Raw genomic sequence first — 13,611 nt, 5'->3', positions numbered from 1 at the left:
GCCGGGGATGCGCTGTTGAAGCGCAGCGCGGCTCCCGGGATGGCACAGCGAAACCAAACCAGCGGACACGAGAGCCGCGTATGTAAAACTCAGCGACGTTTATTACATATCAAAAAAAAATCTACACGCTTTGGCCACAGATCGCCCGCTCTCCAGGGCCGGCGGTGCCCCGCACCGGGCTCAGCCCGGCCCCGCACCGCTCCATCACGCTTTGGCCCTCTCTGCTCCGTCCTCAGCATTGGCCGCCGGCTGTGCCACCGCTGGCGGCAGCTGGATGGGCACGTTCCTCTCGTTGGGGGGCGGCAGGGCCAGCCGGGGGGCCTCGATGCGCAGCTGCCCCTCGCCGGACAGGGAGCAGCTCAGCGCATCCGCGTCCACCTCCTCGGGCACGTCCCACTCGCGCTTCAGCACCTCGTACTTGTAGGAGAAGGAGCCCTTCTCGTCCGTGCTCTGCGTCTCCTTCTGCCCCACCAGCACCACCTTCCTGCCCACCACCTTCACCGACAGCTGCTCGGGGGAGAAGTCCTTCACGTCCTGGCACACGGAGAAGCCGTTCCCGGAGCCCTGGGTCAGGGCCGCGCTGCTGCCCGGTGCCCGCTCGATGCTGACGCGGTTGGAGCTGCTGCTGCTGCTGCTCAGGAGCTGCTCGAAGCTGCTCATGAACTGCCGAGCCCTCTCCATCTCCATCCGTATCTCTCTCTCCAGCTCAGCAAAGAGGGTGCCCGGGTGCGGCCAGAGGGTGCGGACGGGTCCCAGCCACGGGAACAGGGACCCGGAGGTGGGCGGCATGAAGTGCAGGCGGCAAAGCATCGCTGCGGCTGCGGCTGCGGCTGTCTGCGGGGCTGGAGCGCTGCTGGGCTGCCGCTGCGACGCGGGGTTTTATCCTCCTCGTCCCGGGGGTGTGCCCCTTCCAGAACGCTCTCTCCCCGCTCGCCCTCTCGGAGCCATCGCCTATTTTTGTGCGGCTGATTATCCTCCGGCCAAAATAGCAGCGCCTGCTTCTGGGGACGAGTCAGGCGCCGCAAATAGGGCGCTGCGCTCAGCGCTGGGGCTCGGGTTTCTGCAGAGCCACCGTGATGCAGCACGCGGGACCGAGGGGGCAAACAAAGCAAAGCCCCGCGCCGGGTCACGCTGCGCGGGGACGGTCCCACCCCTATGGTGTCACCGCTGCCGGAGCCCTCTGGCACTTTCCAGGCCGCCCCTGAACGCAGTGCCGGCGCTCTCCGCGTGGGGGGGTCACGGGTTTGCTTTGGTGTCTCCCGGGGGTCACAGCAGTGCACGGGGGGGGTGGGACGCGGAGCTAAAGTGGGGTCCTGCGAGTGGGGCGAGGGGCGAATGGGCCGCGGGGAGGCGGGGAGTGCAGCCCTCCAGCCCCGCTCCGTGCCGGGAAGCAGAAGGGACACGGATTTTTGGCAGAGGCGGCTCGGGCGTCCCGCTCGGAGGCTGAGGTGATGCTGCTAATTATAAGCCAGGAGAGCAGAACTTGAAGACTAAGAGAGAAGGTATGTGGGCCGTGAGGTAAGAGCTGCCCCTCCTCAGCGATGAGTAACAAGAATGAGCTGGAACGGGCCAGAAGGAGCCGCGCTCTTCTCCCGACGGTGACGCCATCGGGGCGGCCGAGGCCACTCCTCCCGGGAGGGGGAATAAAAGCCGCGGGCGCTGCAGCCGGAGCACAGCGCTTCCAACCCCCGGAGAGGAAACAGCTGAGAGCAGCAGCAGCAGCAGCAGCAGCAGCAGCAGCAGCAGCAGCAGCAGCAGCAAGAATATCGTCATCCGCAGCGATGCTTTGCCGGATGCACCTCGCTCCATTCGCCTCCAGCTCCCTTGCCACCCGGCTGGGCACGGTGAGGACCCTCTGGCCGCATGCAGAGACCATCTTCAGCGAGCTGCAGCAGGAGATGGAGAAGGCTCGGCAGTTCATGAGCAGCTTCGAGCAGCTCCTGAGCAGCCACGGACCCATCACCGCGGAGCAGACACCGGGCAGCAGCGCGGCCCCGGCCCAGGGCTCCGGGGACGGCTTCTCCGTGTGCCAGGACGTGAAGGACTTCTCCCCCGAGCAGCTGTCGGTGAAGGTGGTGGGCAGGAAGGTGGTGCTGGTGGGGCAGAAGGAGACGCAGAGCACGGACGAGAAGGGCTCCTTCTCCTACAAGTACGAGGTGCTGAAGCGCGAGTGGGACGTGCCCGAGGAGGTGGACGCCGATGCGCTGAGCTGCTCCCTGTCCCCCGAGGGGCAGCTGCGCATCGAGGCCCCCCGGCTGGCCCTGCCGGCTGCTGCCGAGAGGAGCGTGCCCATCCAGGTGAGCCCCGCAGCTCCGCAGCTCGGGGCAGCCAAGGATGGAGCTGCCAGCAAAGCCCGGGAGTGATGGGACAGAGCCACGGTCTGCGTCGGGACCAGCGGGGCCGGCAGCGACCCCCGCCGGGCTGCAGCTCAGACACGCTGCATCCACCGCGTTTTTCACTACACTGGAACGGTTTTTTGTATCCAATAAAAAATCTTTTTGCATAGAACCTGGTGGTTGTGGGGTTTTATTTTAATTTTTTTTTTGGGGGGGGGAATAATCCACGAGGAGGCTGAGCTGCTTCTGTCTGAGCAGGTTAGAAAAGGGCTACAGAAGATCCCTCCTGGATAGCAGAGCAGGAGGGGTGGAAGCAGGCTCCAGCACTGCCCCCACCTCCAGCACTTGGGGCCAGGCCTGGGCAGGTCTGCAGGTATGCAGGCACAACACCTGACTGTGCCAAAGCTGCTCCGAGCTCAGGCAGCTCTTCCTCACAGCAGTGCAGTGCCAGCAGCACAGAGCACGGCCCCAAACCTCAGCCCCTCACAGCTGAACAGCAGCGGGACGCCCTGAGCATCACAGCTCCTCCAGGGAGACCCCGGGGCACAGGAGGAGCCAGAAGCGAAGTCCTGTCAAGGAACACTCGCACCAGAAGCCAGCAGATGGCAACAGCTCCTTGCTCCGCGTCCAGCTGGGAGTGGTAACCGCTGCCCCACAGATCCTTCTGCTGCTGGGAATCCAAACTCAAGAGGAAAACAGCACATGCCTCTGCCTGCCCAGGGAAGGACAGGACGTGATGCCCAGAGCTGTGCCTGGCAGGGCTGCCCTCAGCACAGCTGACATTCTGCTCCCCTCCCCTCCTGCTCGAGCTGGTTAAGAAACACGAACGTTGCTGATCGTGGGAGGTTTATAAAAATTTTCTTTTAATCACACAAAACTGAAGTTTGTGATGAAGACTAGCTTGACAGTTCCTCTTAAATACCAGGGTGCATAAGACACTGCGTTAGGCACTAGGCAGCAGCCAACATCAGTTAGAGTCTGGCAAGAGAAGCTGTTTTAATACCTCCCTTCACACCGTGTGGAGTTACAGGCTTTTGCAATACAGTTTTCACTGACAGGTTACCCCAGGCTCCCCTGCCCCACTTCTGTACATCAGTAAACCATGTGCATTCACACCAGAGTAGGGTTAACATCAGTGGCATCACAACCATCAAAAAAGGACAATTTTCTATACAAGATCTTTTTTTCTTTTTTTGCAAAAGTTGCAACAGGATTAGTGCATCACGACAGAACCAGAGATAGAAAAGTTGGCATGCTAGAGTCCAGCACAAATAAAGACACTAGGCAGCTAGTTGTATGTACTATATTGACAAGATACTGATTGGTTACATGAAGAAACATACAATACAAAATACAGAAGAAATCAGTTCTTCTTCCCTCTGCCCCACCCCAAAATACTCATCATTGATTTGGTCAATAAGTGGCTGAAGAGCCAGAGTTTGTCACTATAATGCTACAGTTTAGTGGTTGTTTAGGCATACCGCACTGCTATCCTCCTCAGCTCTCGTGTGGGTGACTTTAACCAAGGTCTAGCCCCAATATCCCTTTGTTTCCCATAGTGAACTACAGTACTGTGGGACCTGGGTGCTGCTGGCCCCCACCGTGGGAGGGGTGAGCTGGCTGGGCAGACACCAGGTCACGCAGCCACCACCACCAGGAAGAGGGAAGAGCAGAAGTTCATATATTAAAAAAGTGACTTAAGACTTAGAATTGAATTAGTATTTGTACAGAAAGGTGCAGGCGGAAGGACCCCTCCAGCCTATGATCAGAAAGGGATGGAGAAATCACAGCAGCCGCGGGCAGCAGCCGCTCTAAGTGCGATCCTTGCGGGCTCCACGTCCTCCCAGCACAGCCTGGGGGCATCCACTGCTCAATTGCTGCAGCACTGGCTCCTGCTTGGCTGACTGCTCTCCTGAAGGTCCACCACCCGATTCCTGCCCGCACCACCTGGAGCGTTCTGGGGTTCGTTTTTTGGCAGTTTCTTGGCTAGGGAAGAAGCAAGGCATCAGCAGGCTCCTCTGGAGAGGACAACCCCCTCCCCACTGCAGGACACGGAGCTCAGCTCAGCTCCAGCCCAACGCCTCTTAAGGAGCTCAGGATTGGACACTGCTGGCAGCACAAGAACATTAAATGTGCCTTCAGCTGCCACCAGTTCTGCTCCACCCTTATTCATCGTGGATAAAGGGAGAGAGGGAATGAGGTCTGCACGACCTGGGTGACCTCACACACAAGTCCTGGTCATACGAACACTCCACTGAGAGCCTCCAGAACCTGGCTGACACCGCTCCTATGGCTTTCAGTGGGCTGTACTGCTCAGACCCACTCCACACAGCTTTTTCACACACACTCTTACCTATTGCCATGAAGATTTCATTCACATTCATCGCTGTCTTCGCTGATGTCTCCATGAACAGCAAGCTGTTGTCATCTGCATATGTTTGTGCATCCTAGAAACAACCACATCACAGTGATAAAGGCATCCTGCCAGGAGGAGGCCCATTCAAGCTTCACATACTCCATTTGCTGGCAAACTAAAGGCTGAAGACAGCTCCTGTCTGGCCCAAGTCGGGCATTCCCAGCCCAGTCAGGGCAGCTGGGAGGCACACACCATGGACACGACCACGTGGCTGAGGTGCCAGCAGCAGAGCCAGGACACAGCAGCACAGGTTGGTTGTGAGCTACATGCAGACCCTGTGTCTCAAGCAACTTAACACCTCGCACTTGGGTTGGCTGGGGGATTAATACACCTCGCAATGTGCTGCAAGCAGTCCTGTGCAGAGGTCTTTGAGATAAGAGCTTCTGCTAGGAAGCCTGCCTCAGATGAGGTATGAGTTGTGAAGGCTAAAAACAAGCTGCAGGTGTCTTATCTAAAAGATGCCATTTCATACATTGCTGAAGACAGCAGTAGAGACTGATACTACAAGTTTGTTCTCTATAGGCCTTCATAACTGAACTCCTAACTGCTGCCAACAAGAGCTACAAGTATTGTGACAAATGTGCATGGGGGAGGCGGGCTTCAAGGGGCATCCTGGGGTCCTCAGTAGCACGGATATCAACTTCCACACTTTCCCCTCAAAGTATCTTTGACATAGACACCTCCTAGAGCTGACTACAGAGCTGCTTTCCTGACTGCTCAGGCAGCAGCTGAACCAAATTCCCACTTACCTGGAAGTCCACAGCTCTCTTGGTAGCAAGGTCTGCCTTGTTTCCTGCTAGTGCAATTACAATATTGGGGCTAGCCTGCCTCTGCAACTCTTTCACCCAGTTCTTGGCTCGTACAAATGTGTCCTGGAAGTGAACAGGAGGCAGTCAGGAAAGGCAGCCCCTCATTAACGCACAACGAAGATGTGATTACAACATGTCTTTCCTGTAAGGAGCATTCTGCCTCTGCAGCACTTTGTAGCAGGATTCTTTATCAGCTTAGACAGCCTTGGTCAGAAACAAGGAAGAGGCCGTGAGTTTCAGAAACTCAGTACCTGCAGGAGCCCTAAACCCAAAACCGTCCCAGGGAACCAAGCAGCATCAGATACAAGTGCAGATACCTCCTTCCCAACACGCACTGAGGGCCCTGGTGCAGTACTCACTGTGTTAGTGATGTCGTAGACAACAATGGCTGCCTGTGCACCCCGGTAGTACATGGGTGCCAGGCTGTGATACCGCTCCTGTCCTGCTGTATCCCATATTTCAAACTTCACCGTTGTGTCATCCAGACAGACTGTCTGCGTTAGGAAGGCAGCTGAAAGAAAAGGGGTGTTTGCCTTACCTCCAGCTGGAGAGCCCCTACAGCAAGAGCCAGCAGCTCAGAACAGTTCTGCTTCAGCACAAGAGCTGGCAGAAGCCCAGGCAGGCCAGCACACTGCCACCTGCTGTGGAAGTCACAGCTCTGCTGTGTTACAGGCTCCTTACACACAGGAACCAGAGAGCTGCCCAGCAGCAAGCTGCCAAGAGAAAGGTGGCTCCAAGCACCCAGCAAGCAGCCTGCCACTTCAGTGCTGCTCCCTTTCCACCACCCAGACCACACAGTACAGCTGCAGCATCCCCGGGATTTGCTTTGGGGAGTGCCTCAGTGCCAAAGCACTACAGTCAGCCCAGTTACACCGCACTCCTTGGTTTAGGAACGTTATGTTCTTGTTCCAGTGAATATAATGCCATACTTCCATTACAGTTGTAACTCAACCAGGCTCATATGTGGACCGAAGTAGAGCAGCAGATTGCCCAGGCAGCCCCCTGTGGCAGAGCACGCAGCCCTGCCCGCCCTGCTCCCCGTGTGGGTCACTGCAGGGGCAGACAGAGCCTCTTCTCAGCGCACCTCCTCACATTACCACCCAGAAAGCCGTGTGCTGGCTGACCTTTGATTGGCGACACCACACTGACTATTTTTAAGCTGAAGAACTACAAGGCCTGCAGGAGCTGTGGAAGTACTTTACTTTATCAGGCTAGAAACAAGCCTGATAACCCAGGTCCTGGTCAGAAAACATAATTAAGGGCTATAAACTAAGCTGAATGCCTCAGTTCTAATTAGAAGTCGGAATTCAAATACTGCAAGACGCCCCAGAGGCAGAACACTCGTGGTTGCCATAGCACTGTTCTCTAGTGCACTGATCTTCACTCTAACAAATGCAGAGCAGGAGGTAAAGCATGATCTGCTTCACTATTTATAGCAAAAACCCCAGACCAGACTGAGACGGCCACGAACGCTCCCGATACCGCCGGGCTGGGTTAGCATGGCAGAGTCCTTCCACCACCTGCAGCTGGCACTCACCTCCAATCGTGCTCTCCTGGTACTCGTGGAACTGCCCCTTGACGAAGCGCAGGACCAGGCTGGACTTCCCCACCGCCGACTCTCCCAAGAGGACCAGTTTGAACTGACAGATTTTGTTCCCAGCAGCCGGTCCGTTCGGTCGAGCAGCTCCACCTCGACCTGCCATTGTGGCCTAAGTGCAGGAGTGCCAAGAGTTAAGGATGCTGTGGATTCGGCACTGGATCCACCTGGAGGCAGGTTGCAACTGGAAGAAGAGGACAGAGTTAGCGACACGCTCCGGAGCAGCCCCACCAGTTCCAGAGGTGGCTCTGACCTGCAGCCACCATCAGCTGCTGGCTCCTTCCCGCTGTGGAAGGTCACTGGCTGCATGCACCACAGCACGTCAGGCAGTTTCTGTCTATCAGCAGCTCCCACAGCATCTGAAGTCGTCTGAGCCTCCTCAGAGCAGGGATATGGTAACACGAGCTCTCCCCCCACTGGACCCTCCAGCACTTCCACTGTGTGCCACGTTACACTCCTAGCTGGGGCAAGGCAAGCAGAAAACAGCCAGCACGCCAGCCAGGTCATTAGAGCTTTGTCCTTTAAAACATTACTCAGTTGATGGAGGTAACTGAAGATGACCTTTAACTCCTTCCTCCTCTCCCAGGTTCACCAATAGCAGCTTCAGAGCGCCAAGGAAGGAGAGATGCTCACATGCCCTCTGTAAGCCATGAAGGAAAGCAGCACTGCCCCACTCCTTCAGACCACAAGAGAAAGTCACTATATTCACAACTTAAAAGGCCCTCACACGAAGCCTCTTCAAGCAGCCCTCAAGGCCACCTCTGACCTCCCCCAGGCCCAAAAGCAGCTGCCCCACCACTGCTGCAGGCAGTTATCAGCCAGCAGAAGTCCAGACAGACTTATCTGGAAGCAGGGGCAGCACCCACACAGCAGCAGCACTGAGACCCCACGGCACAGAGAGCAAGACAAGCTGTTCTACAGCCACAGATAACCCTGAGCGAGGGCTCAGTGCCTCCCAGGCCATCAACCACAAGGAGCTGTATTCCAAGTGCAGTCCCACAGATTTCCTGTATTCAACGTGACAAAATACTGATTGCATCTGCTCTTTATCACCACCTTCCCTTCAACGCTCACAGCCCAAGTTTCTCATCAAAGACAAGCAGTAAAAAAAAAGCCCTGACCGACCCTTCCCTCCACAGCACATTCCTGCCCCAAGGAAACACCTTTTTGCTCAGAGCGACCCAACGTTTACCCAGCAAACAGCACTTGTGTGAACAGCAGTCCTGGAGCTGTGAGCTGTGCTTCAGAGCAAAAGCTCCAAAGAATACGGTGATCTGCAGAGACATTCAGCACGAAATCACTCTGATCAGAAGCAGTCGATCAGAAACCTACTGCTGCAGCATGCACTGAAGCAGGCAGGTGGGAAAGAAGCCTCGAGGAGCAACACACAGCACCGAGAAGCAGCTGTTGGCAGCAGTGTGCAACCAGAAGCCCACCTCCCTGACCAAGGAAGGACAAACACCGTTCTGATGGGATGAGAAAGCTTGATAGCAAGCACAGACCAGCAGCTGGACTGGCCGGACGGTGAGGAAGCAGCACGAGGCAGCTTGGCCAGGAGCTGCTCAGTTCTCACCATGTGGGGCACACTGAAGCCCCACATCGTACCAACCTGAGGATGTTTCTGCCTGCTGCAGTCCCTCTCCCAACTCAAGATTGCAAAGCAGCAGCGTTGGCTTGTTTAACCTTGTATTCATTTACCAGGCCGGTCTATCAGCAGACCGGTGAGCTCTGTCACCACTCCAGACCAACACTGCACGTTGAAGGCCACGTGAATCATGCCTCGGCTGAGTTATGACCTCCTGAAACACGATAGGGGCGATTCCCAGAGCAGGGAAATGAGCTGCTGACATCCTCAAGTCTTTGTGTGACCTACATTTCAGAGACTTCAATCCATTTTACCATGACTTCAGACAGAATTGAGCAAGCAGGTCTATGTCCAACTCACAGAAGAATCGAGTTACCGAGGATTGCTTCTGCTCTCTATGCTAGAAGTAATTTCACTGCACGTTTGTTGGCTTACAATCAAAACACTCAAGACAAAAGCCCCAGTGAAATATTTATCTTGTTGAACAGCTGACAGTACCGCATGAATTCCTTGGCAAAGACAGCCCCAAAGGTACCGAGTGGTTTTGCTTCACCTGCCTCTGAATGGCAGCTGGCCACAGCAGCAGGGAGCTGCTGATACCACAAGGCCACGGACCCACAGTTAGTGCTCAGTGCACTGCAGATGCTGTGCAGCTGGGCTTCGCAGGACAGCACCACACACAGGCACCCCACACACTAGTCAGCTCAGCTCTGGGTCCTGAGCAACCTCTCTAGGACCTCACTCCAATTTCTGCAAGCTTCAGGCCATCCCAAGCCACATGCACTTCATTCATTTCCTAAACGGAACACACAGGGCAAAGTGCAAGCAAACTCAAGTTGTGATTTCAAATTCATTTAAGAAAGCCACCTCAAACACCGTTCATATTCCCAGCTGGGCACTGAAGCTCTTCCACTGAGCTACAGCAGCAAAGATCAACTCTTAATCCTTCCCCTGCCAAGCAGCAGGGACAGGCAGATGGTTCTCAGGCACAAGCAGAGCCTTGGGGTGCTCAAGTCCCTCTGCCAGGCTCTCTCACCCCCTCCAAAGGGGTTATGAGGCTTTAGCAATTACCTTTACCTGAAAGCATCCAATGAGATGCAAAGGGATCAGACTGGGATTGTACCTTTGGAGGTTCAGGTTTCAACGCTCAGGCAGCTGAATAAGCACCAGCAAGAGTTATTACCATATCGGCCACACCAGCACTACAAAGAAGCTCCGTGCCTAATCCAGTGGGGGTTTTAATTCTGCAGAACAGCATGACTAATTGCTTTCAAAACTGCAGCTAGTGCCCTATTAGATCACCACGGGCTGAAGAGAGAAGCGTGCAATTAGGGCAGGCTGAGGTACTGTGCTGCTGCCCTTCCTCGGGACAGCGTTAGAACCTACAGGGGTCAGGGCACCTTATCCCATCAGCTCACAGCAGGTGAGCTCGTTCCAGATCAGCGTGGTGGAGTCCCAGGCATGCAAGCTTCCAGCACAGCTTCATCCAAGCCATGGAAACAGCACGCTCGTAAGGACTGCTTTAAAAGCAGCAGGATGAGAGGCGGCAGCTTCCGAGGAAGTGTTAGCGAGGCATAAATTGCAGCACACAACTTCTGTAGATGAGTTCTGCATCGCCCTCATTTTATATAAGCTTCTCAGCAGCTGCACAGAACAATGTCCCTACATCCCAGGTACCAAAATCCTCCCGTTCTCACGTTAACCCCCTCCTGGAGGTCTTGCCTGCTTTCAGTTATTCTTGGCACTGTGAGACCTCTGTCCTGTTTCCAGAAGCTGATGCGCTGCCAGGTTGAAGATGCTCCACATTACTGAGCAGACCAACTCAGAACTAAGTTTGTCACCCTGCAGGCAAGGTTCCCATACCTCACACTCCTTCCTCCCCAGGCACTGCACGCTCTCAAAAGGCCCATCCTCATTCTGACAGAAGTCCACCAACACACGCCTTTAGGCAGCACCTGCTACCTGTTGGAAGAGGCAGACTGTTGAAACGCAGAGTAGAAAACAGCCATCTTCACAACAGCGTCGGTGACCTTCATGGTATCTTTCCCAGGCACAACGATCTCTTGCCTCCAGTGGCTCCTTTTTCAGAGTGCCACCGTATCAAAGCAAACATGAACACTGGTGTTCTCTTATCTGTTTATGTAGGACTACTCCACCAGCTCATTCCCATGCTTCAGGGGAAGTTCGCAGTCACTTCAGAATTAAGACAGAGCACTTCTGTTCCCCATAATGTCACTTCCAGGAAGATGCACTGTTTCTGGCTGCAGATGGAACATTTTCATGGTTCCTGACAATTTCACAGAACTTGCATAAGAGGACTTCAAATGCATATCCCAGGGGAAGTAAAGAGCTGACTCTGCCATTCCTGCATTCTGCCCTCTTCTAAGCATGCTGACCAAAATACTTCGGGCTACACCCACTTCATTAGAAGCGTTCCCATTTCACTTCCTGTGCCTGGAAGGACTTGGCACTGTTCCCCCTCCCTTCCTAAGGAGGTGTGTGACCATCCAGTAGGTGACCACGCAGCACTGAGCTGATGACATGCAGGGCCCAGAGCAACGCCAGGGCTGTGACCCCTCCTTTACATGCAGAGCTTTGCTGCGATGATGATAATTTCACTTCTCATCACTGCTCCTCCACACCTCGAGGTCTGGCCAAGCACATGGCATGAGGCTGCCACTCAGCTCTGCTTCAGACAGTGCCCAGTCCATTATTGGCCTCACTGCTATAACAAAGTGACACAAATCCAACTCTGCTCACGGTAAAACCAGGTTGTCTGATTTTACTGCCTCCACCTATGGAGCTTGCTGCCCCCCATGCCGCTCTCTAACTGAAACCCTTCCTCAGGACTTCCATTTCATCTTGCTCCTTCCTACACATAATGGGGAATTAAAGCCTTACTTAAACAGCCTTAGTGCCAGGCAGTGCAAGTCCCTTATCTTAAAATGAACGTAGCTTGAATTAGCCTATGGTATCTCAGGAGGAAAACTGCCTCTAGAGGTGGACTACCCATGGAAGAACTTGACTGTTAGGCCATCCTGTTGAGACACAGTCACCGAAGCCAAGCATGCCTTTTCTTAACCTTACAGGTCTGCACAGACTCCAGCTTTACCTGCTGTCCTCACTCCAAGATGGCATTAAGGCCAACGCTGCCCTGCAGCAGTCTACAAACGCCATTCTGAATTCCTCACCCTTCTCAGTCACAACTTTCACCACTGAGCAAACAACATGAAGAGCCAAGGCAGGAATGAGCATCAGTGGTGTATTCTGAGGAAGGTCACTCAAACAGCATGGCATGCCAAGACAACATGAATCGGAATTATCTTCCTTTTTATGGTCTCAATCAGGGCCCTGCCTTGAGAGAGTCAGGACTCCAGTTCTGCTTCACACTACATGAGGTGTCATGCTATAAGTAGGGTGGCTCAAGCAATTGGAAAGCCACCAGACAAAAAACTAAGAATAGTAGTGTATGGGAACTGCTGAATCACGGCTTGAACCACTGATTGGCCACCTGAGATGAGCACCAAGTCAGCCATGGGGCACAGGTGAAGGTGATATACCTGTGTGAGTGGAAGGGGTGGAGCCTGGCTCCACCTCTCCCAAACCCCATTTAAGGGCTGACCACCACCAGGGAAGGATCTCTTCTTGGAGATCCCTCCCATGTGGAGTCCCCTGCGAGCCTTGTCATCATAAAGGTGAGCCATCTTCTCTTTTGTATTATCTGTATACTGTTTATATAGAACTACTTAAAATATACCATCCTCTATACTATCTCCTTGTAGAGTACCATCATTGGGAGTTATTTACCTTACAAGTAGACGTAACTTGTTCCACATAAGACTCAAAATAGCATCCTAGTGTGCTCTTCCCTGACTTCCTTATCCATTTGGAAACCATCAAGGTCAGAGCTCCAACGGCCACGCACAACAACAACAAGCAAAGGGCTGTAACTCCCCAGCAGGCTGACTCACAGCAAGGGGCTGCCATTAACCACAAAGCCCTCAGCCATCAGAGCTCTCCCACGTTCAGTAGCACCCTGAGTATGATCAGGTGCAGCTGCCATCACAGGACCTCACACCCACAGCTTGCTGCCCACTGTGCACCTGCAGGATCAGCCCTGTGGGATCACACAGCAGCTGTGCCAGGCAGCAGGAGGCTGCTGTGTGTGAATGCGCAGCTGTGCACCTGAGACCCCTTCCAGGGAAAGGACAGCACTGAGGCCAGCTCTGTGCCATCACGTTGAACTTCACGTGTGCCGCAGAGGACAAAAAGATGGGGGTTTTCAACCAGCAGCAACCTAGAAAGGTCCAAGCCCAACAGCAACTGTTTGCATCAAATAAAGCCACAGCCTTCATTTGGGCCGTGCTCTGCTGAGGAGCCAGCTGGCTTCCAGCCTTCTGGAGCCCCTACATCCACCTCAGCACCGACTGCCCATAACAAAAGGTCAAACCACCATCCCTGCAGGCACCACACCTTCTCCAAGCCACATTCAAACTCCAAGCAATTGCTGTACAAGCAACTCCTCCACTGCTGTAGCACAGCAACACGAGAACCACCAGGAGGGGAAGGAAGCATTTATTAAAAGCACACTGCAGCAAGCAGCCGCGTCCCTCCTATCCATAACGCAAAACGATGCAGTGAGCGTCAGCCCAGGGACGCCCGGGACAAACCGGGGTCCGCCCGAGCAGTGGGTGCCCCGGCGGCCCCCGGCCCCGCCCGCCCAGCACAGCAGCCCTTAACCGGAGCCCTCCCGGTGCCGTTCGCGGGCAGCGCTCCGCTCCCAGCAGGGCCGGGTCTTCACGGGAAGCGACCGACCACCCCCGGCCCCCACTGAGCGTCGCGGTCAGGACCCGGGGGTCGTGCACGGC

The 13,611-nt window shown here is 54.9% G+C and overlaps 4 protein-coding genes across 7 annotated transcripts in view; 2 read left to right on the top strand and 2 right to left on the bottom strand.

Moving 5' to 3' along the window:
* Positions 1-7,342, bottom strand: part of RAB5C (RAB5C, member RAS oncogene family) — a 77,759-nt gene extending 70,417 nt beyond the window's left edge. For 3 of the 4 annotated variants that reach the window (XM_065749179.1, XM_065749177.1, XM_065749178.1), the window contains exons 1-5: positions 7,099-7,342; positions 5,921-6,072; positions 5,502-5,624; positions 4,690-4,783; positions 4,174-4,322 (exon numbers count right to left, since the gene is read on the bottom strand). In XM_065749179.1, coding sequence (XP_065605251.1) covers positions 4,207-4,322; positions 4,690-4,783; positions 5,502-5,624; positions 5,921-6,072; positions 7,099-7,264 — 651 coding nt within the window. In that variant the 5' untranslated portion in view covers positions 7,265-7,342 and the 3' untranslated portion in view covers positions 4,174-4,206. Of the gene's footprint in view, positions 1-3,178; positions 4,323-4,689; positions 4,784-5,501; positions 5,625-5,920; positions 6,073-7,098 lie in introns of those variants that run through there. The other variant, XM_065749176.1, reaches the window with a different exon arrangement.
* The window catches only part of TUBG1 (tubulin gamma 1), a 195,331-nt gene that overhangs the window by 45,876 nt on the left and 135,844 nt on the right, over positions 1-13,611 (top strand). The window lies entirely within an intron of this gene.
* LOC136056821 (heat shock protein beta-11-like) lies at positions 82-821 on the bottom strand. The gene has a single exon (XM_065749180.1). The coding sequence runs from the start codon at positions 808-810 to the stop codon at positions 205-207; it is 606 nt and encodes a 201-aa protein (XP_065605252.1). The 5' UTR covers positions 811-821; the 3' UTR covers positions 82-204.
* HSPB9 (heat shock protein family B (small) member 9) lies at positions 1,619-2,508 on the top strand. Its single transcript, XM_065749171.1, has one exon. It carries the CDS (start codon positions 1,782-1,784, stop codon positions 2,361-2,363), a length of 582 nt encoding a protein of 193 aa, XP_065605243.1. The 5' UTR covers positions 1,619-1,781; the 3' UTR covers positions 2,364-2,508.

This window comes from Cyrtonyx montezumae, unplaced genomic scaffold (genome assembly GCF_038088225.1).
Source record: "Cyrtonyx montezumae isolate F1298 unplaced genomic scaffold, pur_monq_1.0 scaffold_58, whole genome shotgun sequence".
Classification (NCBI taxonomy): Eukaryota; Metazoa; Chordata; class Aves; order Galliformes; family Odontophoridae; genus Cyrtonyx; species Cyrtonyx montezumae.
This window is presented reverse-complemented; position numbering and strand designations above follow the sequence as displayed.

What these genes read in the sequence shown, in the direction of transcription:
- LOC136056821 (XM_065749180.1), bottom strand. Translation starts at nt 810, where the DNA reads ATGCTTTGCCGCCTGCACTTCATGCCGCCCACCTCCGGGTCCCTGTTC.
- HSPB9 (XM_065749171.1), top strand. Translation starts at nt 1,782, where the DNA reads ATGCTTTGCCGGATGCACCTCGCTCCATTCGCCTCCAGCTCCCTTGCC.